Genomic DNA, 23,708 nt, shown 5'->3' with positions numbered 1-23,708 from the left:
CCCGACCCACGCACAGATGTCCACTTCTGCCTCTATCCACTCAACGCCAACAGGCACCATTCCTCCACAAACAACAGTCAAGTCCACAAGGTCCACCCACACAGCCCCACCAATGACGGCAACAACCAGTAGGACCAGCCAAGACAGCAGCTCATTCAGTACAGCCAAAACCTCTACATCCCTACACTCATACGCTTCCTCCACACACCATCCTCAAGTCACCCCAACTTCTACCACCAACATTACTCCCAAGTCCACCAGTACAGGCACAGGCACCCCTGTGACCCACACCAACTCGGCCACCAGCAGCAGGACACCCATACCCATCACAACACACTCCCCACCTATAGGGAGCACTTCTGTCTCTTCCACAGGTCCTATGACTGCAACATCCGTCAAGATCACCACTACCTATCCAACCCCATCACACCCTCAGACCACACTTCCCACTCATGTTCCAGCTTTCTCCACCTCCTTGGTGACTCCAAGTACTCACACAGTTATCACTCCTACCCACGCACAGATGTCCACTTCCTCCTCCATCCACTCAAAGCCAACAGGCACCATTACTTCACCAACAACCCTCACGGCCACAGGGTCCACGCGCACAGCCCCAACAATGACGGGGACCATCAGTGGAACCAGTCAAGCCCAGAACTCAATCAGCACAGCCAAAACCTCTACATCCCTACACTCACATGCTTCCTCCACACACCATCCTGAAATCACCCTAACTTCTACCACCACTATTACTCCCAACCCCACCAGTACAGGCACGAGCACCCCTGTGGCCCACACCACCTTGGTCACCAGCAGCAGGCCACCACCACCCTTCACCACACTCTCCCCACCTACAGGGAGTAGTCCCGTCTCTTCCACAGGTCCTATGACTGCCACATCCTTCCAGACCACCACTACTTATCCAACCCCACCACACCCTCAGACCACATTTCCCACTCACGTTCCACCTTTCTCCACCTCCTTGGTGACTCCAACTACTCACACTGTCATCATCCCTACACACTCACAGACGTCCACTTCCACCTCCATCCACTCAACACCAACATACATCATTCCTTCATCAACAACAGTCGAGGCTACAGGGTCCACACACACAGCCCCACCAATGACAGGGACCACCAGTGGGACCAGCCAAGTCCACAGCTCATTCAGCACAGTCAAAACCTCTACATCCCTACATTCACATGGTTCCTCCACACATCATCCAGAAATCACCCCAACTTCTACCATCGCAATTACTCCCAACCCCACTAGTACAGACACCGGAACCCCTGTGGCCCACACCACCTCGGCCACCAGCAGCAGGCCACCACCACCCTTCACCACACACTCCACACCTACAGGGAGCAGTCCCACCACTTCCAAAGGTCCTACGACTACGACATCTCTCAAGACGACCACTACCTATCCAACCCCATCACAACCTCATACCATATTTCCCACTCACATTCCACCTTTCTCCACCTCCTCGGTGACTCCAAGTACTTACACAGTCATCACCTCTATCCACCCACAGATGTCCACTTCTGCCTCCATCCACTCAACGCCAACAGGCACCATTCCTCCACCGACAACGCTCACAACCACAGGGTCCACGCACACAGCTCCACCAATGACAGTGACCACCAGTGGCACCAGCCAAGTCCACAGCTCATTCAGCACAGCCAAAACCTCTACATCCCTCCTCTCACATGCTTCCTCCACACACCACCCTGAAACCACACCAAATTCTACCACCATTATTCCCAAGTCCACTAGTGCAGGAACCAGCACCCCTGTGGCCCACACCACGTTGACCACCATCAGTGAGCCACACACACCCTTCACCACACATTCACCTTCAGGGAGCAGACCCAGCTCTTCCACAGGTCCTACGACTACAACATCCTTCAAGACCACCTCTACCTATCCAACCCCATCACACCCTCAGACCACACTTCCCACTCACATTCCACCTTTCTCCACCTCCTTGGTGACTCCAACTACTCACACTGTCATCACCCCTACACACTCACAGACGTCCACTTCCACCTCCATCCACTCAACACCAACAGGCACCATTCCTTCATCAACAACGGTCAAGGCAACAGGGTCCACACACACAGCCCCACCAATGACAGTGACCACCAGTGTGACCAGCCAAGCCCACAGCTCATTTAGCACAGCCAAAACCTCTACATCCCTATACTCACACACTTCCTCCACACACCATCCTGAAATCACCCCAACTTCTACCACCACGATTACTCCCAATCCCACCAGTACAGGCACTGGAACCCCTGTGGCCCACACCACCTCGGCCACCAGCAACAGACCACCACCACCCTTCACCACACATTCCCCACCTACAGGGAGCACTCCCATCACTTCCACAGGTCCTATAACTGTAACATCCTTCAAGACTACCACTACCTATCCAACCCCATCACACCCTCAGACCACACTTCCCACTCACGTTCCACCTTTCTCCACCTCCTCAGTGACTCCAAGTACTCACACAGTCATCACCCCTACCCACACAGAGATGTCCACTTCTGCCTATATCCACTCAACACCAACAGGCACCATTCATCCACAGACAACAGTCAAGGCTACAGGGTCCACCCACACAGCCCCACCAATGACAGCAACAACCAGTAGGACCAGCCAAGACAGCAGCTCATTCAGTACAGCCAAAACCTCTACATCCCTCCACTCACACCCTTCCTCCACACATCATCCAGAAATCACCCCAACTTCTACCACCACAAATACTCCCAAGTCCACCAGTACAGGCACCAGCACCACTGTGACCTACGCCACTTCGGCCACCAGCAGCAGGACACCCACACCCATCACCACACACTCCCCACCTACAGGGAGCAGTACCCTCTCTTCCACAGGTCCTATGACTGCAACATCCTTCCAGACCACCACTATCTATCCAACACCATCACACCCTCAGACCACACTTCCCACTCACGTTCCACCTTTCTCCACTTCCTCGGTGACTCCAGGTACTCACACAGTCATCACGCCTACCCACACACAGATGTTCACTTCCTCCTCCATCCACTCAACGCCAACAGGCACCATTCCTCCACCAACAACGGTCAGTGACACAGGGTCCACGCACGCAACCCCACCAATGACAGGAACCACCATTCGGACGAGCCAAGCCCACAGCTCATTTAGCACAGCCAAAACCTCTACATCCCTTCACTCACATGTTTCCTCCACACACCATCCTGAAATCACCCTAACTTCTACCACCACCATTAATTACAATCCCACCAGTACAGAAACCGGCACCACTGTGATCCATAGCCCCTTGACCACCAGCAGCGGGCCACCCAAACCCTTCACCACACATTCCCCACCTACGGGGAGCATTCCCATCTCTTCCACAGGTCCTGTGACTACCACACTCAAGACCACCACTACCTATCCAACCACTTCACACCCTCAGACCACACTTCCCACTCACATTCCACCTTCGTCCACCTCACTGGTGAGCCCAAGCACTCACACAGTCATCACCCCTACCCATGCACAGGTGTCCACTACCACCTTCATCCACCCGTCACCAACAGGCACTATTCCTCCACTAACAACCTTCAGGACCACAGGATCCACGCACAAAACTCCGCCAAGGACAGTGACCATCAGTGGGACCAGCCAAGCCCACAGCTCTTTCAGCACAGCAAAAACCTCTACATCCTTGCACTCACACCCTTCCTCCACACACCAACCAGAAATCATCCCAACTTCTACCACCACCATTACTCCCAAACAAACCAGTACAGGAACCGGCACCCCTGTGGCCAACATCACCTGGGCCACCAGCAGCAGGCTACCCACAGGCTTCACCACACACTCCCCACCTACAGGGAGCAGTCACATCTCTTCCACAGGTCCTTTGACTGCAACATCCTTCCAAACCACCACTACCTATCCAACCCCATCACAACCTCACACCACACTTCCCACTCACATTCCACCTTTCTCCACCTCCTCAGTGACTCCAAGTACTCACACAGTCATCACCCCGACCCACGCACAGGTGTCCACTTCTGCCTACATCCACTCAACACCAACAGGCACCATTCCTCCACCTACAACGGTCAAGGCCACAGGCACAGTGTCCACTCACACAGCACCCCCAATGACAGCAACCACAAGCGGGACCAGCCAAACCCTGAGCTCATTCAGCACAGCCAAAACCTCTACATCCCGACACACACATGCTTCTTCGACACTCCATACTGAAGTCACTCCAACTTTTACCACCATCACCCCCAACCCCACCAGTAGAATAACCGGCACCCCTGTGGCCCACACCACCTCAGCCACCAGCAGCGAGCCACCTACACCCTTCACCACACACTCCCCAGCTACAGGGAGCAACCCCATCTCTTCCACAGGTCCCATGACTGCAACATCCTTCAAGACGACCACTACCTATCCAACGACATCACAACCTCAGACCACACTTTCCACTCATGTTCCACCTTTATCGACCTCCTTGGTGACTCCAACTACTCACACTGTCATCACCCCTACCCACACACAGATGTCGACTTCCTCCTCCATCCACTCAGTGCCAATAGGGACCATTAATCCACCAACAACGGTCAAGATCACAGGGTCCACCCACACAGCCCCACCGACGACAGCAAACACCCGTGGGACCAGCCAAGCACACAGCTCATTCAGCACAGCCAAAACCTCTACATCCATACATTCACACACTTCCTCCACACACCATCCTCAAGTCACCCCAACTTCGACCACCATCACCCCCAATCCCACCAGTACAGGAACCGGCACCCCTGTGGCCCACACCACCTCAGCCACCAGCAGCAAGCCACCTACACCCTTCACCACACACTCCCCACCTACAGGGAGCATTCCTATCTCTTCCACAGGTCCTATCACTGCAACATCTTTCCAGACCACCACTACCTATCCAACACCATCACACCCTCAGACCACACTTCCCACTCACGTTCCACCTTTCTCCACCTCCTTGCTGACTCCAACTACTCACACAGTCATCACCCCTACCCACGCACAGTGTTCACTTCCTCCTCCATCCCCTCAGGGCCAACAGGAACCATTCCTCCAGTGACAACAGTCAAGGCCACAGCATCCACGCACACAGCCCCACCAATGACAGCTACCACCAGTGGGACCAGCCAAGCCCCGAACTCATTCAGCACAGCCAAAACCTCTACATCTCTACATTCACAAACTTCTTCCACACACCATCCTGAAGTCACCCCAACTTCTACCACCATCACCCCCAAACCCACCAGTACAGGAACCGGCACCCCTGTGGCCCACACCACCTCGGCCACCAGCAGCAGGCTACCCACACCCTTCACCACACACTCCCCACCTACAGAGAGCACTCCCGTCTCTTCCACAAGTCCTATGACTGCAACATCCTTCAAGATCACCACTACCTATCCAACACCATCACACCCTCAGACCACACTTCCAACTCACGTTCCACCTTTCTCCACCTCCTTGGTGACTCCAACTACTCACACAGTCATCACCCCTACCGATGCACAGAGGTCTACTTCTACCTCCATCCACTCAGCGCCAACAGGCACCATTCCTCCACCAACAACGGTCAAGGCTACAGGGTCCACGCACACAGCCCCACCAATGACGGTGACCACCAGTAGGACCAGCCAAGCCCCGAGTTCATTCAGCACAACCAAAACCTCTACATCCCTACATTCACACACCTCCTCCACACACCATCCTGAAGTCACCCCAACTTCTACCACCATCACCCCCAAACCCACCAGTACAGGAACCGGCACCCCTGTGGCCCACACCACCTCGTCCACCAGCAGCAGGCTACCCACAACCTTCACCACACACTCCCCACCTACAGAGAGCACTCCCGTCTCTTCCACAGGTCCTATCACTGCAACATCCTTCCAGACCACCACTACCTATCCAACACCATCACACCCTCAGACCACACTTCCCACTCACATTCCACCTTTCTCCACCTCCTTGGTGACTCCTACTACTCACACAGTCATCACACCTACCCACGCGCAGATGTCCACTTCCTCCTCCATCCACTCAGTGCCAATAGGCACCATTTCTCCACCGACAACGGTCAAGGTCACAGGGTCCACCCACACAGCCCCACCAATGACAGCAAACCCCAGTGGGACCAGCCAAGCCCTGAGCTCATTCAGCACAGCCAAAACCTCTACATCCCTACATTCACACACTTCCTCCACACACCATCCTCAAGTCACCCCAACTTCTACCACCATCACCCCCAATCCCACCAGTACAGGCACCGGCACCCCTGTGGCCCACACCACCTCGGCCACCAGCAGCAGGCTACCCACACCCTTCACCACACACTCCCCACCTACAGAAAGCAGTCCTGTCTCTTCCACAAGTCCTATCACTGCAACATCCTTCCAGACCACCACTACCTATCCAACACCATCACACCCTCAGACCACACTTTCCACTCACGTTCCACCTTTCTCCACCTCCTTGGTGACTCCAACTACTCACACAGTCATCACCCCTACCCACGCACAGGTGTTCACTTCCTCCTCCATCCCCTCAGGGCCAACAGGAACCATTCCTCCAGTGACAACAGTCAAGGCCACAGCATCCACGCACACAGCCCCACCAATGACAGCTACCACCAGTGGGACCAGCCAAGCCCCGAACTCATTCAGCACAGCCAAAACCTCCACATCCCTACATTCACAAACTTCTTCCACACACCATCCTGAAGTCACCCCAACTTCTACCACCATCACCCCCAAACCCACCAGTACAGGAACCGGCACCCCAGTGGCCCACACCACCTCGTCCACCAGCAGCAGGCTACCCACAACCTTCACCACACACTCCCCACCTACAGAGAGCACTCCCGTCTCTTCCACAGGTCCTATCACTGCAACATCCTTCCAGACCACCACTACCTATCCAACACCATCACACCCTCAGACCACACTTCCCACTCACATTCCACCTTTCTCCACCTCCTTGGTGACTCCAACTACTCACACTGTCATCACCCCTACCCACGCGCAGATGTCCACTTCCTCCTCCATCCACTCAGTGCCAATAGGCACCATTCCTCCACCGACAACGGTCAAGGTCACAGGGTCCACCCACACAGCCCCACCAATGACAGCAAACACCAGTGGGACCAGCCAAGCCCTGAGCTCATTCAGCACAGCCAAAACCTCTACATCCCTACATTCACACACTTCCTCCACACACCATCCTCAAGTCACCCCAACTTCTACCACCATCACCCCCAATCCCACCACTACAGGCACCGGCACCCCTGTGGCCCACACCACCTCGGCCACCAGCAGCAGGCTACCCACACCCTTCACCACACACTCCCCACCTACAGAAAGCAGTCCTGTCTCTTCCACAAGTCCTATCACTGCAACATCCTTCCAGACCACCACTACGTATCCAACCCCATCACACCCTCAGACCACACTTCCCACTCACGTTCCACCTTTCTCCACCTCCTTGGTGACTCCAACTACTCACACAGTCATCACCCCTACCCACGCACAGGTGTTCACTTCCTCCTCCATCCCCTCAGGGCCAACAGGAACCATTCCTCCAGTGACAACAGTCAAGGCCACAGCATCCACGCACACAGCCCCACCAATGACAGCTACCACCAGTGGGACCAGCCAAGCCCCGAACTCATTCAGCACAGCCAAAACCTCCACATCCCTACATTCACAAACTTCTTCCACACACCATCCTGAAGTCACCCCAACTTCTACTACCATCACCCCCAAACCCACCAGTACAGGAACCGGCACCCCTGTGGCCCACACCACCTCGTCCACCAGCAGCAGGCTACCCACAACCTTCACCACACACTCCCCACCTACAGAGAGCACTCCCGTCTCTTCCACAGGTCCTATCACTGCAACATCCTTCCAGACCACCACTACCTATCCAACACCATCACACCCTCAGACCACACTTCCCACTCACATTCCACCTTTCTCCACCTCCTTGGTGACTCCAACTACTCACACTGTCATCACCCCTACACACGCGCAGATGTCCACTTCCTCCTCCATCCACTCAGTGCCAATAGGCACCATTCCTCCACCTACAACAGTCAAGGTCACAGGGTCCACCCACACAGCCCCACCAATGACAGCAAACACCAGTGGGACCAGCCAAGCCCTGAACTCCTTCAGCACAGCCAAAACCTCTACATCCCTACATTCACACACTTCCTCCACACACCATCCTCAAGTCACCCCAACTTCTACCACCATCACCCCCAATCCCACCACTACAGGCACCGGCACCTCTGTGGCCCACACCACCTCGGCCACCAGCAGCAGGCTACCCACACCCTTCACCACACACTCCCCACCTACAGAAAGCAGTCCTGTCTCTTCCACAAGTCCTATCACTGCAACATCCTTCCAGACCACCACTACCTATCCAACCCCATCACACCCTCAGACCACACTTCCCACTCACGTTCCACCTTTCTCCACCTCCTTGCTGACTCCAACTACTCACACAGTCATCACCCCTACCCACGCACAGATGTTCACTTCCTCCTCCATCCCCTCAGGGCCAACAGGAACCATTCCTCCAGTGACAACAGTCAAGGCCACAGCATCCACGCACACAGCCCCACCAATGACAGCTACCACCAGTGGGACCAGCCAAGCCCCGAACTCATTCAGCACAGCCAAAACCTCCACATCCCTACATTCACAAACTTCTTCCACACACCATCCTGAAGTCACCCCAACTTCTACCACCATCACCCCCAAACCCACCAGTACAGGAACCGGCACCCCTGTGGCCCACACCACCTCGGCCACCAGCAGCAGGCTACCCACAACCTTCACCACACACTCCTCACCTACAGAGAGCAGTCCCGTCTCTTCCACAGGTCCTATCATTGCAACATCCTTCAAGATCACCACTACCTATCCAACACCATCACACCCTCAGACCACACTTCCAACTCACGTTCCACCTTTCTCCACCTCCTTGGTGACTCCAACTACTCACACAGTCATCACCCCTACCGATGCACAGAGGTCTACTTCTACCTCCATCCACTCAACGCCAACAGGCACCATTCCTCCACCAACAACGGTCAAGGCAACAGGGTCCACCCACACAGCCCTACCAATGACGGTGACCACCAGTGGGACCAGCCAAGCCCCAAGTTCATTCAGCACAGCCAAAACTTCTACATCCCTTTATTCACACACTTCTTCCACACACCATCCTGAAGTCACACCAACTTCTACCACCATCACCCCCAACTCCACCAGTACAGGAACCGGCACCCCCGTGGCCCACACCACCTCATCCACCAGCAGCAGGCTACCCACAACCTTTACTACAGACTCCCCACCTACAGAGAGCACTCCCGTCTCTTCCACAGGTCCTATCACTGCAACATCCTTCCAGACCACCACTACCTATCCAACACCATCACACTCTCAGACTACACTTCCTACTCACGTTCCACCTTTCTTCACCTCCTTGGTGACTCCAACTACTCACACAGTCATCACACCTACCCACGCCCAGATGTCCACTTCTACCTCCATCCACTCAACGCCAACAGGCACCATTCCTCCACCGACAACAGTCAAGGCCACAGGGTCCACCCACACATCCCCACAAATAACGGCAACCACCAGTGGGAACAGCCACACCCACAGCTCATTCAGCACAGCCAAAACCTCTACACCCCTACATTCACACACCTCCTCCACACACCATCCTGAAGTCACTCCAACTTCTACTACCATCACCCCCAATCCCACCACTACAGGAATTGGCACTCCTGTGGCCCACACCACCTCAGCCACCAGCAGCAGGCTACCCACACCCTTCACCACACACTCCCCACCAACAGAAAGTAGTCCCATCTCTTCCACAAGTCCTATCACTGCAACATCCTTCCAGACCACCACTACCTATCCAACACCATCACACCCTCAGACCACACTTCTCACTCATGTTCCACCTTTCTCCACCTCCTTGGTGACTCCAACTACTCACACAGTCATCACCCCCACCCATGCACAGGTGTTCACTTCCTCCTCCATCCCCTCAGGGCCAACAGGAACCATTCCTCCAGTGACAACAGTCAAGGCCACAGCATCCACGCACACAGCCCCACCAATGACAGCTACCACCAGTGGGACCAGCCAAGCCCCGAGTTCATTCAGCACAGCCAAAACCTCTACATCCCTACATTCACACACTTCTTCCACACACTATCCTGAAGTCACACCAACTTCTACCACCATCACCCCCAACACCACTAGTACAGGAACCAGCACCCCTGTGGCCCACACCACCTCGTCCACCAGCAGCAGGCTACCCACAACCTTCACCACACACTCCCCACCTACAGAGAGCACTCCCATCTCTTCCACAGGTCCTATCACTGCAACATCCTTCCAGACCACCACTACCTATCCAACACCATCACACCCTCAGACCACACTTCCCACTCACATTCCACCTTTCTCCACCTCCTTGGTGACTCCAACTACTCACACTGTCATCACCCCTACCCACGCGCAGATGTCCACTTCCTCCTCCATCCACTCAGTGCCAATAGGCACCATTCCTCCACCGACAACGGTCAAGGTCACAGGGTCCACCCACACAGCCCCCCCAATCACAGCAAACACCAGTGGGACCAGCCAAGCCCTGAGCTCATTCAGCACAGCCAAAACCTCTACACCCCTACATTCACACACTTCCTCCACACACCATCCTGAAGTCACCCTAACTTCTACCATCATCGTCCCCAATCCCACCAGTACAGGAACTGGCACCCCTGTGGCCCACACCACCTCAGTCACCAGCAGCGAGCCACCTACACCCTTCACCACACACTCCCCAGCTACAGGGAGCACTCCCGTCTCTTCCACAGGTACAATGACTGCAACATCGTTCAAGACCACAATTACCTATCCAACCCCATCACACCCTCAGACCACACTTCCAACTCACGTTCCACCTTTCTCCACCTCCTTGGTGACTCCAACTACTCACATAGTCATCACCCCTACCAACACACAGATGTCCACTTCTACCTCCATCCACTCAACGCCAACAGGCACCATTCCTCCACCGACAACGGTCAAGGCTACAGGGTCCACTCAGACAGCCCCACCAATGACAGCGACCACCAGTGGGACCAGCCAAGCGCACAGCTCATTCAGCACAGCCAAAACCTCTACACCCCTACAGTCACACACTTCCTCCACACACCATCCTGAAGTTACCCCAACTTCTACCACCATCACCCCCAAACCCACCAGTACAGGAACCGGCACCCCTGTGGTCCACACCACCTCGGCCACCAGCAGCATGCTACCCACAACCTTCACCACACACTCCCCACCTACAGAGAGTAGTCCCGTCTCTTCCACAAGTCCTATGACTGCAACATCCTTCCAGACCACCACTACCTATCCAACCCCATCACACGCTCAGACCACACTTCCCACTCACGGTCCCATCTTTCTCCACCTCCTTGGTGACTCCAACTACTCACACTGTCATCACCCCTACCCACGCGCAGATGTCCACTTCCTCCTCCATCCACTCAGTGCCAATAGGCACCATTCCTCCACCGACAACGGTCAAGGTCACAGGGTCCACCCACACAGCCCCACCAATCACAGCAAACACCAGTGGGACCAGCCAAGCCCTGAGCTCATTCAGCACAGCCAAAACCTCTACACCCCTACATTCACACACTTCCTCCACACACCATCCTGAAGTCACCCTAACTTCTACCATCATCGTCCCCAATCCCACCAGTACAGGAACTGGCACCCCTGTAGCCCACACCACCTCAGTCACCAGCAGCGAGCCACCTACACCCTTCACCACACACTCCCCAGCTACAGGGAGCACTCCCGTCTCTTCCACAGGTACAATGACTGCAACATCGTTCAAGACCACAATTACCTATCCAACCCCATCACACCCTCAGACCACACTTCCCACTCACGTTCCACCTTTCTCCACCTCCTTGGTGACTCCAACTACTCACATAGTCATCACCCCTACCAACACACAGATGTCCACTTCTACCTCCATCCACTCAACGCCAACAGGCACCATTCCTCCACCGACAACGGTCAAGGCTACAGGGTCCACTCAGACAGCCCCACCAATGACAGCGACCACCAGTGGGACCAGCCAAGCGCACAGCTCATTCAGCACAGCCAAAACCTCTACACCCCTACAGTCACACACTTCCTCCACACACCATCCTGAAGTTACCCCAACTTCTACCACCATCACTCCCAAACCCACCAGTACAGGAACCGGCACCCCTGTGGTCCACACCACCTCGGCCACCAGCAGCAGGCTACCCACAACCTTCACCACACACTCCCCACCTACAGAGAGTAGTCCCGTCTCTTCCACAGGTCCTATGACTGCAACATCCTTCCAGACCACCACTACCTATCCAACCCCATCACACGCTCAGACCACACTTCCCACTCACGGTCCATCTTTCTCCACCTCCTTGGTGACTCCAACTACTCACACTGTCATCACCCCTACCCACGCGCAGATGTCCACTTCCTCCTCCATCCACTCAGTGCCAATAGGCACCATTCCTCCACCGACAACGGTCAAGGTCACAGGGTCCACCCACACAGCCCCACCAATCACAGCAAACACCAGTGGGACCAGCCAAGCCCTGAGCTCATTCAGCACAGCCAAAACCTCTACACCCCTACATTCACACACTTCCTCCACACACCATCCTGAAGTCACCCCAACTTCTACCACCACGATTACTCCCAATCCCACCAGTACAGGCACCGGCACCCCTGTGGCCCACACCACCTCGGCCACCAGCAGCAGGCTACCCACACCCTTCACCACACACTCCCCACCTACGGGGAGCAGTCCCGTCTCTTCCACAGGTCCTATGACTGCAACATCCTTCAAGATCACCACTACCTATCCAACACCATCACACCCTCAGACCACACTTTCCACTTACGTTCCACCTTTCTCCACCTCCTTGGTGACTCCAACTACTCACACAGTCATCACCCTTACCCACGCACAGATGTCCACTTCTACCTCCATCCACTCAACGCCAACAGGCACCATTTCTCCACCTACAACAGTCAGTGCCACAGGGTCCACCCACACAGCCCCACCAATAACGGCAACTACCAGTGGGACCAGCCAAGCCCTGAGCTCATTCAGCACAGCCAAAACCTCTACATCCCTACATTCACACACTTCCTCCACACACCATCCTCAAGTCACCCCAACTTCTACCACCATCACCCCCAACCCCACCAATACAGGAACCAGCACCCCTGTGGCCCACACCACCTTGGCCACCAGCAGCAGGCTACCCACAACCTTCACCACACACTCCCCACCTACAGAGAGTAGTCCCGTCTCTTCCACAGGTCCTATCACTGCAACATCCTTCAAGACCACCACTACCTATCCAACCCCATCACACCCTCAGACCACACTTCCCACTCACGTTCCAGCTTTCTCCACCTCCTTGGTGACTCCAACTACTCACACAGTCATCACACCTACCCAAACACAGATGTCCACTTCTGCCTCCATCCATTCAATGCCAACAGGCACCATTTCTCCACCTACAACAGTCAATGCCACAGGGTCCACCCACACAGCCCCACCAATGACGGCAACCACCAGTGGGACCAGCCAAGCCCTGAGCTCATTCAGCACAGCCAAAACCTCTACATCCCTACATTCACACTCTTCCCCCACACACCATCCTCAAGTCACCCCAACTTCTACCACCATCACCCCCAACCCCACCACTACAGGAACCGGCACCCCTGTGGTCCACACCACCTTGGCCACCAGCAGCAGGCTACCCACACCCTTCACCACACACTCCCCACCTACAGGGAGCAGTCCCGTCTCTTCCACAGGTCCTACGACTGCAACATCCTTCAAGATCACCACTACCTATCCAACCCCATCACACCCTCAGACCACACTTCCCACTCACGTTCCACCTTTCTCCACCTCCTTGGTGACTCCAACTACTCACATAGTCATCACCCCTATCCTCCCAGAGATGTCCACTTTCTCCTCCATCCCTACAATGCCAACAGGCACCATTTCTCCACCAACAACGGTCAAGGCCACAGGGTCCACCCACACAGCCCCATCAATGACAGTGACTACCAGTGGGACCAGCCAAGCCCACAGCTCATTCAGCACAACCACAGCCTCTTCTTCCTTCATATCCTCCTCCTCGTGGCGGCCTCCGAACTCTAGCTCAAGGCCACCGTCACCACCTTCTGCCACCACACAACTCCCCCACTTCAGTTCTGCAACCACTCCTGTTTCTACAAATCAGCTGTCCTCCTCATTTTCTCCCACTCCTTCTGCCCAGTCTTCTGTTTCTTCTCATGTACCTTCCTCCCACTCCTCTCCCCAGACTTCATCTTCAGCTGGTACATCTTCCTCTGTCGTGTCCACCTCCGTGCACTCCACAACCCTGAGCTCGAGCTCACACTCCTCGTTCTTCACTCATCCCACAACTGCGTCAGGGTCTGCATCTCCTCTTTTTCCTTCTTCTCCAGCTGCCTCTACCACCATTAGGGCCTCTCTCCCCCACACTATCTCCTCTCCTTTCACCTCCTCTGCTCTACTCCCCATATCCACTCTTACTGTGTCTCCCACCCCATCCAGTCACCAAGCCTCCAGCTCCGCTGCATTTCCGTCCACGCCCAGGACCACGGCCAGCACCCACACCACCCCTGCCTTCTCCTCTCAGTCCACCACCTCGCGGTCCACTTCTCTCACCACCCGAGTTCCCACGTCAGGCTTTGTGTCACTCACCTCGGGGGTGACGGGTATCCCTAGCTCTCCACTCACCAACCTTACCACCAGGCACCCTGGTCCCACCTCACTGCCTACCACGCAGTTCCTGACCAGCTCCCTCACTGCGCATGGAAGCGCCCCTGCTTCTGCCCCGGTATCTTCTCTCGGGACACCTACACCCACCTCACCTGGTAAGTGGCATCTCTGTGGCCCTCCTGCTGGCCTCACCTCTGTGCTCGTGACTCACAGGCAGCCACTGCCTCAGTTTACCCCTCATGGTCCTATGATCCCAGGACCACATGCCTGTTCCCCACCTTCCCTACACGCCTAATGGGTTTTTCCCCTCTCCTCTCTTGGGCACCCTCTATGCCAACGCTTTCTTGGCCAAGCAAGTGTCCGGCCTCCCCGTTGGCCTTTCCCCAGCTAACCTTGACCTTTCCCTGCACTGGCTCACTCATGCCCCGGTCACTGCTGCACTCCTGGCCTCCCCTCAGAGTGATACCTGCCAAAAGCCTTCCCCGGCTGCCCCTTTGGGTGCTCAGAGGATGTCAGGGCTGGCCGGACCCCAGGGTTCAAGCAGCACAGCCCTTCCTCCAAGTGCAGAAAGAGACATAAAGGTCCGGCACAGCCCCTGCCTCGCCCCGAAGGACCTGTTGAAGGTGAAGCTGGACCTGGCAACCAGGGCACCTGCTCCTTGGTACTCATGCCAATTCTCCGGGCCACGGCTCTTCCCGGCCTCCACCTGGTCTCATGCCTATGAGCGAGTCCACTGCTCCCCAGGCCATGAGATGCCTGGAGACAGAACACACCTCAGGCCTCGTCCACGTCCACCTAACCTCACGTTCCTGGGATGTCCCTCACTTCCCTCCTGGGTGTTCCTCTCACAGCAACCACCCAGGGACTGGGTCCCTCGCATGCATCGACCTCCACCAGGTGGCAACGCCACGGTTGGCTTCGTGGTCTCTCACGTGGGTAGCAGCTCGTTGCTGCAGGCTGAGGGAATCTTGGTTTGGGTCCCTCCCTGAGACCAGGACTTGGGTGCAAGCTGTAACCGGGGAGGTGGCCCCAAGAAGCAGAGGTGAGGGAGCAGGAACCATCTGGGAGGGGAGGGCAGCTGGGGACGGCAGGGCCTGTGGAGGCACACATAGTCCTGCCCCCTCCTGGAGAAAGCTCTCTGCAGCGGGCAGGTAGGTTCCAGGCGACCTGTCTTCTCTGTGGCCAGGAAATGAAGCTGGGCACAGCCAGGGGAGGGCACACAGGCAGCAGAGTTCAGCCTTTACCCCAGGACTCCTTTTCCACTTTAACCCACGCTCCGCAGTGGCGGTTTCTAATGCCGATGCTGCCACTGCCTGCATCAGTCCACCCTGCTCCGTGCTGCCTGCCACGGGCCCAGGCCTCTCACTGAGGCTGGCTGTCTGGGCCTTCCACACGGTTCCCCACCCCGCCCCTTCCAGGAGCCCAGACCACGGGGCCTGCTCCACTTCCCTCCTCCCCAGCTGGGGCACACGGAGCTCCCACGACACCACTTGTCCCCCTCTCTGGCGTCACTGACACGGTGTCCTCGGCCCCCCTGCAGGTCCTGGGTCCGGCCAGCCAGAGATACCCATGCCCACAGGTCGGTGTCGAGGCCTGGGGTGGGGCATCAGGGAAGCTGGGGCCCAGGGGTGGCTCACACAGGCCCAGGGCTCAGTATCTGCTGAGTCCACTGAGAAAATTCTCTACCTTGATGGACTCCAGCAGAGCGACTTTGAGGGGAAAAAACTAGGATGCTGCTGGCCTTTGCCTTTGGGTATGGCTGAGGTCTGAGCTCTGTGGGGCTCCACAAAGGAAGACCACACCTAGGGCAGGAGAGTCCAGAGACAGGTGGGGACCCCGGTCTCTAGCCAGGGCTTCCCTCCCTCCTCGCTCCATGTCCACCCTGAGCGCTGCTGACCGTCCACTCGGCTCCCAGGGGTCTGCAGCGTGCAGGAGCATCAGGAGGAGATCACGTTCAAGGGATGCATGGCGAACGTGACGGTAACCCGCTGTGAGGGCACCTGCATTTCTGCCGCCAGGTGAGTCCACAGGCGGGAGGCCTGCCCCACGTCCAGCAAGGTGCTCACAACCCCACCCCAGAGAGGCACCAGGGCAGGTTCGGGCTCCCCACCCAGGCGCTTGCTGCCCCGTCAGGTTAGCCACTCTGCGCTCCATCTGCCCAACACCAGCCTTGGCCCCTGGGAGCCGGGAGCTCAGCGGGGAGGTCCAGGCCTCTGTGGAGCAGCTGCCCTGGGGAGGGAGGGGCCTTTTGCCCCTGCAGCACCCATGACCCTGCTCTGTCTTGGCTTCTCGGCAGTTACAACACCATCACCCAGCAGGTGGACGCCCACTGCGGCTGCTGCCGCCCCCTCCACTCCTATGAGCAGCAGGTGGAGCTGCCCTGCCCAGACCCCAGCGCGCCTGGCCGGCAGCTCGTACTCACCCTGCAAGTGTTCAGCCGCTGCGAGTGCAGCTCTGTGGCCTGTGGAGCCTAGCAGGGTCGCTGCCCGCTCTCCTGGGGCTGAAGGACTGCAGATGACCGACAGGACAAACACCCGCCGGCCCCCCTCCCACTTGTGCCGGCAGCTGCTTTCCTGGTCACCAGGCCTGGTCCGCAAGCGCCCCCAGCTGTGGCTCACCTGGGGCACCGGTGGGAGAGGGGCTGCCAAGCAGAGGCCCAGACCACCACACCCCTGCAGACCCTGAGCCAGCAGAGAGGGACTGAGGCGGGCAGTGGCCACGCACCCTCCCAGGCACACAGGGCACTCCCGACCACCTGTCTGCCATCCAACACCTCCCAGCCCTTGAACTTGGCCCCAGCCCTGCTGCGCCCAGAACCCTGCAGATGAGGCCAGAGCAGGCGCTGGACCAGACCCGTCAGGACCTGTGCGGAGATGGGGGCAAGAGGCCCAGGCAGCCACCGACACAGAGAAGAGGAGCTCCCCAGAGTCAGGGAGGGCAGAGGGTGGCAGCGAGGGCAGGGCAGCCACTCCTGCTCCCAGCCAGGCAGAAGGCCCCGGCCAGCACCACACCTGTCCCCAGCAGCTTGTCCTCGGGAGAGGGCGTCACCCGGCCAGAGACTCCAAATAAACTGGTTCTTGTCAAGGCACAGAGGCTGGTCCCTGAGCACTTGAGCCCTGCTTTTGCCTCTCCCCAGTCCCTTAGACATTAGGCACCCGACCCACACCTGCACCCTGTGGGCCCCTGGGATCTGAGGTTGGGTGGGGCTGCCCCCAGGAGGGTCTGGGCTGGGAAAAGCAGCTGCCTCTGGCCTTGGGCCCCTGCCCTCCCTCCACCAGGACTGTCCTATCTCTGGCGAAGCCCACCGTCCTCCAGGGGCCACCCCCATCTGCCCGAGAGCCCCTTCTGTAGTCAGATCAACAGGAGGATCCCCCACGGAGCCTCCTCATACCCACGTGGTTTGGCAAGCCCGTTCCCCAGGAGGGAGCCCTGGGCTGCACCCCAACACACTGGACAGCGGGGAGCCCTGAGGCCAGGCTGGAGGGGTTCCCGCATGACCTGAGTCCCAAAAAATTCCACCACACGCCCAGAATCAAACTGGCAGAGCAAAGGGCAGGTCACTTTCTGATGCCCACTGCCTGTGAGCCCACGTGCCGAAGGACAGGCCAGGGACTTTGGGGTCTGTGCCTCACACGGCCCCCGGGGAGCTGAGGGTTACGTGGGATGCTTTCCCCCCAAAGAAAGCGCACGATCTGGGGAGCTGTTCTAGCCTTTATTTTTCTTTGACGAGGAGTGCCACACTGAGGGCCCCTCTGCAGCCACACAGGGAAGTGGTGCCTCGGGGAGCGGCCTTTCCTCTGATGGCGGGAGGGGTCAAGGGACGCAGGAGATCCACGGCAGCACACGCAGCCGGCAGGCGCAGCACACGGGCAGAGCACTGCCCAGCAGCTGGAACACAAGAATGAGGGCCACACCACCCAGCTGCAGCACAAGCCCAGCGCGGCGTGTCATGACACCTGGCACCGCCAGACCCAGAATGGCCAGTGCAAGAGGCGCACGCCACCGACATGGCTATCCTATGATCAAAGTCCGACACGCTGGAAGGAGAGCCACAGACATCGTGGGCTGCACACACTGCAGGGGAGCTGTGGAGACCTGATGGGTCCATGAGCCCGTGCAGCTGCCCCAGGGACCCGTGGAGCAGGTGGCTGAGGGCCAGGCTCAAGCACATGTGGCCACCCACCCTCCCTGCCTCCATAGCACTTCAGGAAGCCGGAACCCATGCTGGGTGTGTTTAGGACAAACAAGGCCACCGTCCTGGGGACAGAGCACAGGGCCCCAGCCTCGGCTCCTAGGCCAGCCCCACTCTCTCGCCTCTCAGGTGTCAGACGTGCAGCCTGGGTGCTGAGTCCAGACGACAGGCGAGACACAAGCCGCAGGTGGCACACAGTGTGTGGCCCGTGGCCCCTTCACTTCCTGACGACACAGAGGCTTCCCTCCTCCACAGCCCCTCCAGGGATGACTGGACGGGGCCAGTGGAAGCATTCAAGCCTGCACCGTGGCCTGGGGACACCCACTCTTGACAGGAGAGAGACGAGCACACCTGAGTCTGAGCCACCAGCCCACGCTTTACCCCGGAGTCCTGGGGGCCCCGCAGGGCCAGCAGGACGCTCCTTCCCTGGCTGCACATCTAAGGCCTCGGGGACTGCAGGAGCAAAACAGACACCCTCCACGAACAGGAGCTGGGAAAACAATTACATCCAGCCAGGACACGTGGTCTGGCCAGAAGTCATCACAAATACAAATGCTTCTGAAGTCCAGATTAAAATCCTGCCTGGGAAAACTGTCCAGCTGGGACTGCAGCAAAACCAGGGGCGGCCGTGCTCCTCCCAAGGGCCCAGGACGATGCCAGGTGTGCAGCCACCAGAACAGCCACACACCAAGGCTCAGCCCACGCCACACGCGGCGGCACTGCTGCTCCCAGAGGCTCCGAGGCGGGGTGGGCGGCAGCACGGGCCATCTCAGTGACACTCCCACAAACGCCACGTTCACGCCAACTTCTAATTTCCCTTTAATTTGTAGATTGAACCACAGAACTGTCTTGATTTTTATAAAAACTGATCCCAAGATCCACCTTCTGCCGTGGCTGCCGCAGTCCAGGCTGAGCTTTTCTTCCTGAGCCACACACGTGTGTTCCTGTCCAGCCCAAAGGGGAGAGGTCTGGGGCAGCGGGGGTGCTCATCTGCAGGACGGCCACGAAGACAAACAGCACAGACGAAGACAACGCAAGACACACGGGCCTGGTCTTCCATCCTCAAGACTAAAACTGCGCGGACAGCAATTCACATAATCTCTGAGAAACGGCTTCCTTACTCGTCCGCAGCGTGAGCCGGTACATCTGAAACGGAGAGCGCAGCGGGTCAACGGGCATGCCAAGGCTCACACAGCCCTCGGGTCCAGGACCCGCCATGCAGAACCCTGTGGGCCACGCCCAGGGACCGCTCTCTGGAGGCACCCACAGCTCGGCAGAGGCCTGAGCACCACACACACTGTCAGCATGAAAACTGAGGGCTGGCACGGGAGCGCCTGGCACCTCGTACGTAGCTGGCGGGAGTGTGAAGTGGCACAGCTTCTTGTAGCGCTAACCACACACAGGCCCTGGGCAGCAGCGGCATTCCCGGGTGCCACCCGAGTGAAACGGAGACAGGTGTCTGTCGACAGAATGGGACGTGGCGAGAAGGAACAACGCGGTGACAGAGAGGAACAGCTGGGAGAGCCACCGCCCAGGGCCAGGATGCTCTGTGGCGGGACGATGCTCCAGGTGGCCAGCTGTGGGGAGACTGGGATGCAACCATGTATTGACAGGGTGGTGGTTAAACGGGCACACAACATCTATCAAAACTGACCGAACTGCTCTAAAGAGCTACACATCTCACCATGTACATTGTGCCAGAATAAAAAGCAACTCAAGTGTGTTCAGCCATTTCCTGAGGGCCTGACCTGGGCTTGCAGGTTCGGCTCCAGGCGTAGCAGGCATCCGATCTGGGTGGTTTTCGTGTGGATGATTCCAGCTCCCACGAAATTTGCAGGATTAGGATCAACTTCTTCAAGAAGTGCAGAACCAAATCCAATGATCTGTTCAAAGAAACAGGAGAATGATGATCCTGGAGCGGGGTCACAGGCAGCACGTCCAGGGCCATCCCTCCAGACCCCGGCGCTGGGTTGCGGGCAGCATGTCCCCCGGGGCCACCCCTCCAGATCCTGGCACTGGGTGGCGGGGAGCGTGTCCCCAGGGCCGTCCCTCCAGACCCTGGTGCTGGGTCTTGAGCAGCAGGTCCCCCGGGGCCATCCCTCCAGACCCTGGCGCTGGGTCACGGACAGCGCGTCCCCCGGGGCCGTCCCTCCAGACCCTGGCGCTGGGTTGCAGGCAGCGTGTCCCCGGGGCCGTCCCTCCAGATGCCCTACCTTGGCTTTGGTGACTTCTGTGTCCATTGGGTGCTTTGCTTTGAAGATGTTCTGCACCTCCTGCTGTGGACTGTGAGAAACAGCAAAGGCGAGTTTCTCAGCCAGGCCAGAGACCAAAGCCCATCTGTTCAAATGACCCCCATCCCCACCCCCAACCCCTACAGGACAACAGGTTTCTCACTTGCTCAACTGCTTCCAACGTTGAAAGAAATCCTGAGAAGCCATTTCTGTCGGCTGGAAGAATTTGTTGAGAGTGATGGGCAGCTGCACAGACACGTTCTGGAAGGTGCCGCCATACCTGCCAGCAGCAGCAGAAAGAGACAGTCAGCTCCTCCTCTGAGCGCCCCAGGGGCCAGGAAAGAGCCGAGGGACAGTCAGCTCCTCCTCTGAGCGCCCCAGGGGCCAGGAAAGAGCCGAGGGACAGTCAGCTCCTCCTCTGAGAGCCCCAGGGGCCAGGAAAGAGCCGAGGGACAGTCAGCTCCTCCTCTGAGAGCCCCAGGGGCCGGAAAAGAGCCTGGAGTGAGAAGCGTCCCCACCTACCGCCACCCACCAGAGCGTGGGGAGCCGAGCCTTGAGTCTCCACAGATCATGTGTGGCTCAGTGTACAGTGTCACCCACAGACAGGATAGGCCAGGGCCGCGTACACAGGCAGGACGCCCCTGTGCCTCACTTCTCCCCATCTATCTGTTTCTCAGAACTCCAAGTCTGTGCAAATAGTGTGATTTTTTTTTTCTTTAAAAAGGCAAAGGCATTTGCACAAAGAATGAAACAAAAATTTGCATGTCTATGTCCCCAAATTCTACGGTATACAATCCTTAAGTTCTCTGTATTTTTAATGTTAGAAAGTGTGCTTTTCTCAACATTCATAACCTTGCAGACACCCAGCAGGGTACGCGCTGACCGTGTACACGCTATTGTAGCCACTGAAAAGTGAGAGTAAGCAACAGTTGCAACAGGAAAATCTCCTGCTTTTAAAAAATAAGCAAAGTGGTATGATCTGAGTCCAACTGTGCAAAAAACGCACCCCTCAGGCCAGGGTCCGAAGGAAGCCAGCTGCCTTCACCTCGCAGCGGTTGTCTGGTACCAAGCCGGGCAGGTGGCATGTGGCCCTGGCTGTCTGCTACCCCATGAGGTAGGCCCCGTTGAGCCCAGAAAGATCCTAGCAAGGCCCCATGTGGGAGCTGCCACCTGCCATCCCACAGCCCAGGGCTTCACCTCCCCTTGTTTCCTGCGCTCTGCAGAGCTGAGGGCAGCAACAGCTCAGGTCGCATCCATGCACCATGAGTACCCACATGCCCTGGGTCCCCTCAGGAAGGACATGGGGGCACAGTCATGGAGCCCAGGCACACAGCTCAGGCGCCCACACAATCTTTGGCCCGGGGCGCACAGATGGCTCTTACCTGAACTGAATGTTGAGGACTGGCGCCTCCGTGAAGTCAGACACGCACTCTATGTTGACCACCTGCTGCACCTGCGCACCCCCCTCCACAGTCGGGTCCACGGGCTTGGTCTGCAGGTTCAGGTGTGTGTGCGTTAAGGAATCCAGCCAAGCAAGCCCCAGCGGCAGAAGCGGAAACGGGCCGGGCTAGAGCCCCAGCAGGACCCGTGGAGGCGAGCACACTCACCACGCTCCAGGACCACCAGCTACGGGTCAAGGGGCGGCCACACCACCCGGTCCTGCCTTTCCACCCAGACAATCCTCAAAACACTGTTTGCTTCTCACGCTTCCAAAACGGCTCCTCCATTTTAAAAAGTCGCTTAGACTATACACTGGCTGTTCTCCTTATCTGTTTTCACTCTGTGAGCCTCGGCTCTGGTTCTTACACACACAATTTTTGTCGCCGTTAGCAGAAACTGGTGCTTAGTAGGGCAGGAAAACTTTAAGAATCCTGGGAATAGCAGGCTCCTGAGACAGCGAGACTCAGAAAAGAGCCCGCCTTGCTGGGACCAGCGTTGTTTTCATGCTGGAAAACAAGGGTTTGCCTACAGCCTCTCCTGAAGAAACAGCGACACGAGCGAAGCTGGGTGCAGGAGGCAGCAGGGTGCAGGCCTCGCCTACCCTCTGGGTCGTGTGCTGCCGGCCACGCAGCTGCTGGGCTCGCTGCTGCCTCGAGCCAAGCGGACCCCGAGGGAGAGACCCCTAAAGAGGGGCACAGTAGGAGTCAGCTTCCACTCCGGATTCCCAACGAAGTCTTTAATACACATGATCCTACATGTGTATTTTTAATGACTGTTTTGAAACAGCTTGAACAGTCTGCATTACAACATGCTCATGTTAAAATGAACACAGACCAGCCAGTGGCAAGGACGATGCTGCTTCACTCAGGTCTCGGACCATAAACCCCAGGTGTCACCGTTTCTGG

The 23,708-nt window shown here is 57.3% G+C and overlaps 3 protein-coding genes and 1 pseudogene across 11 annotated transcripts in view; 2 read left to right on the top strand and 2 right to left on the bottom strand.

The window, feature by feature from the left end:
- The window catches only part of MUC6 (mucin 6, oligomeric mucus/gel-forming), a 36,091-nt gene extending 18,063 nt beyond the window's left edge, over positions 1-18,028 (top strand). Inside the window, exons 32-38 of the mRNA XM_050757514.1 lie at positions 1,890-2,396; positions 6,944-7,345; positions 10,205-10,686; positions 12,704-13,181; positions 14,190-15,095; positions 16,856-16,958; positions 17,237-18,028. Of these exons, the coding sequence (XP_050613471.1) occupies positions 1,890-2,396; positions 6,944-7,345; positions 10,205-10,686; positions 12,704-13,181; positions 14,190-15,095; positions 16,856-16,958; positions 17,237-17,414 (3,056 nt within the window). The 3' untranslated portion in view covers positions 17,415-18,028. The remainder of the gene's footprint in view (positions 1-1,889; positions 2,397-6,943; positions 7,346-10,204; positions 10,687-12,703; positions 13,182-14,189; positions 15,096-16,855; positions 16,959-17,236) is intronic.
- POLR2L (RNA polymerase II, I and III subunit L) overlaps positions 1-23,708 on the top strand; it is a 627,758-nt gene that overhangs the window by 433,086 nt on the left and 170,964 nt on the right. The window lies entirely within an intron of this gene.
- LOC126935877 (uncharacterized) lies at positions 18,640-20,118 on the bottom strand (annotated as a pseudogene). The gene has a single exon (XR_007719327.1). The product of XR_007719327.1 is annotated as an uncharacterized LOC126935877 (transcript).
- The window catches only part of AP2A2 (adaptor related protein complex 2 subunit alpha 2), an 86,211-nt gene continuing 82,441 nt past the window's right edge, over positions 19,939-23,708 (bottom strand). For both annotated transcript variants that reach the window (XM_050757849.1, XM_050757850.1), the window contains exons 18-22: positions 22,746-22,869; positions 21,527-21,643; positions 21,346-21,415; positions 20,881-21,015; positions 19,939-20,278 (exon numbers count right to left, since the gene is read on the bottom strand). In XM_050757849.1, the coding sequence (XP_050613806.1) occupies positions 20,201-20,278; positions 20,881-21,015; positions 21,346-21,415; positions 21,527-21,643; positions 22,746-22,869 (524 nt within the window). In that variant the 3' untranslated portion in view covers positions 19,939-20,200. The remainder of the gene's footprint in view (positions 20,279-20,880; positions 21,016-21,345; positions 21,416-21,526; positions 21,644-22,745; positions 22,870-23,708) is intronic.

This window comes from Macaca thibetana, chromosome 14 (genome assembly GCF_024542745.1).
Source record: "Macaca thibetana thibetana isolate TM-01 chromosome 14, ASM2454274v1, whole genome shotgun sequence".
Taxonomy (NCBI): domain Eukaryota; kingdom Metazoa; phylum Chordata; class Mammalia; order Primates; family Cercopithecidae; genus Macaca; species Macaca thibetana.
This window is presented reverse-complemented; position numbering and strand designations above follow the sequence as displayed.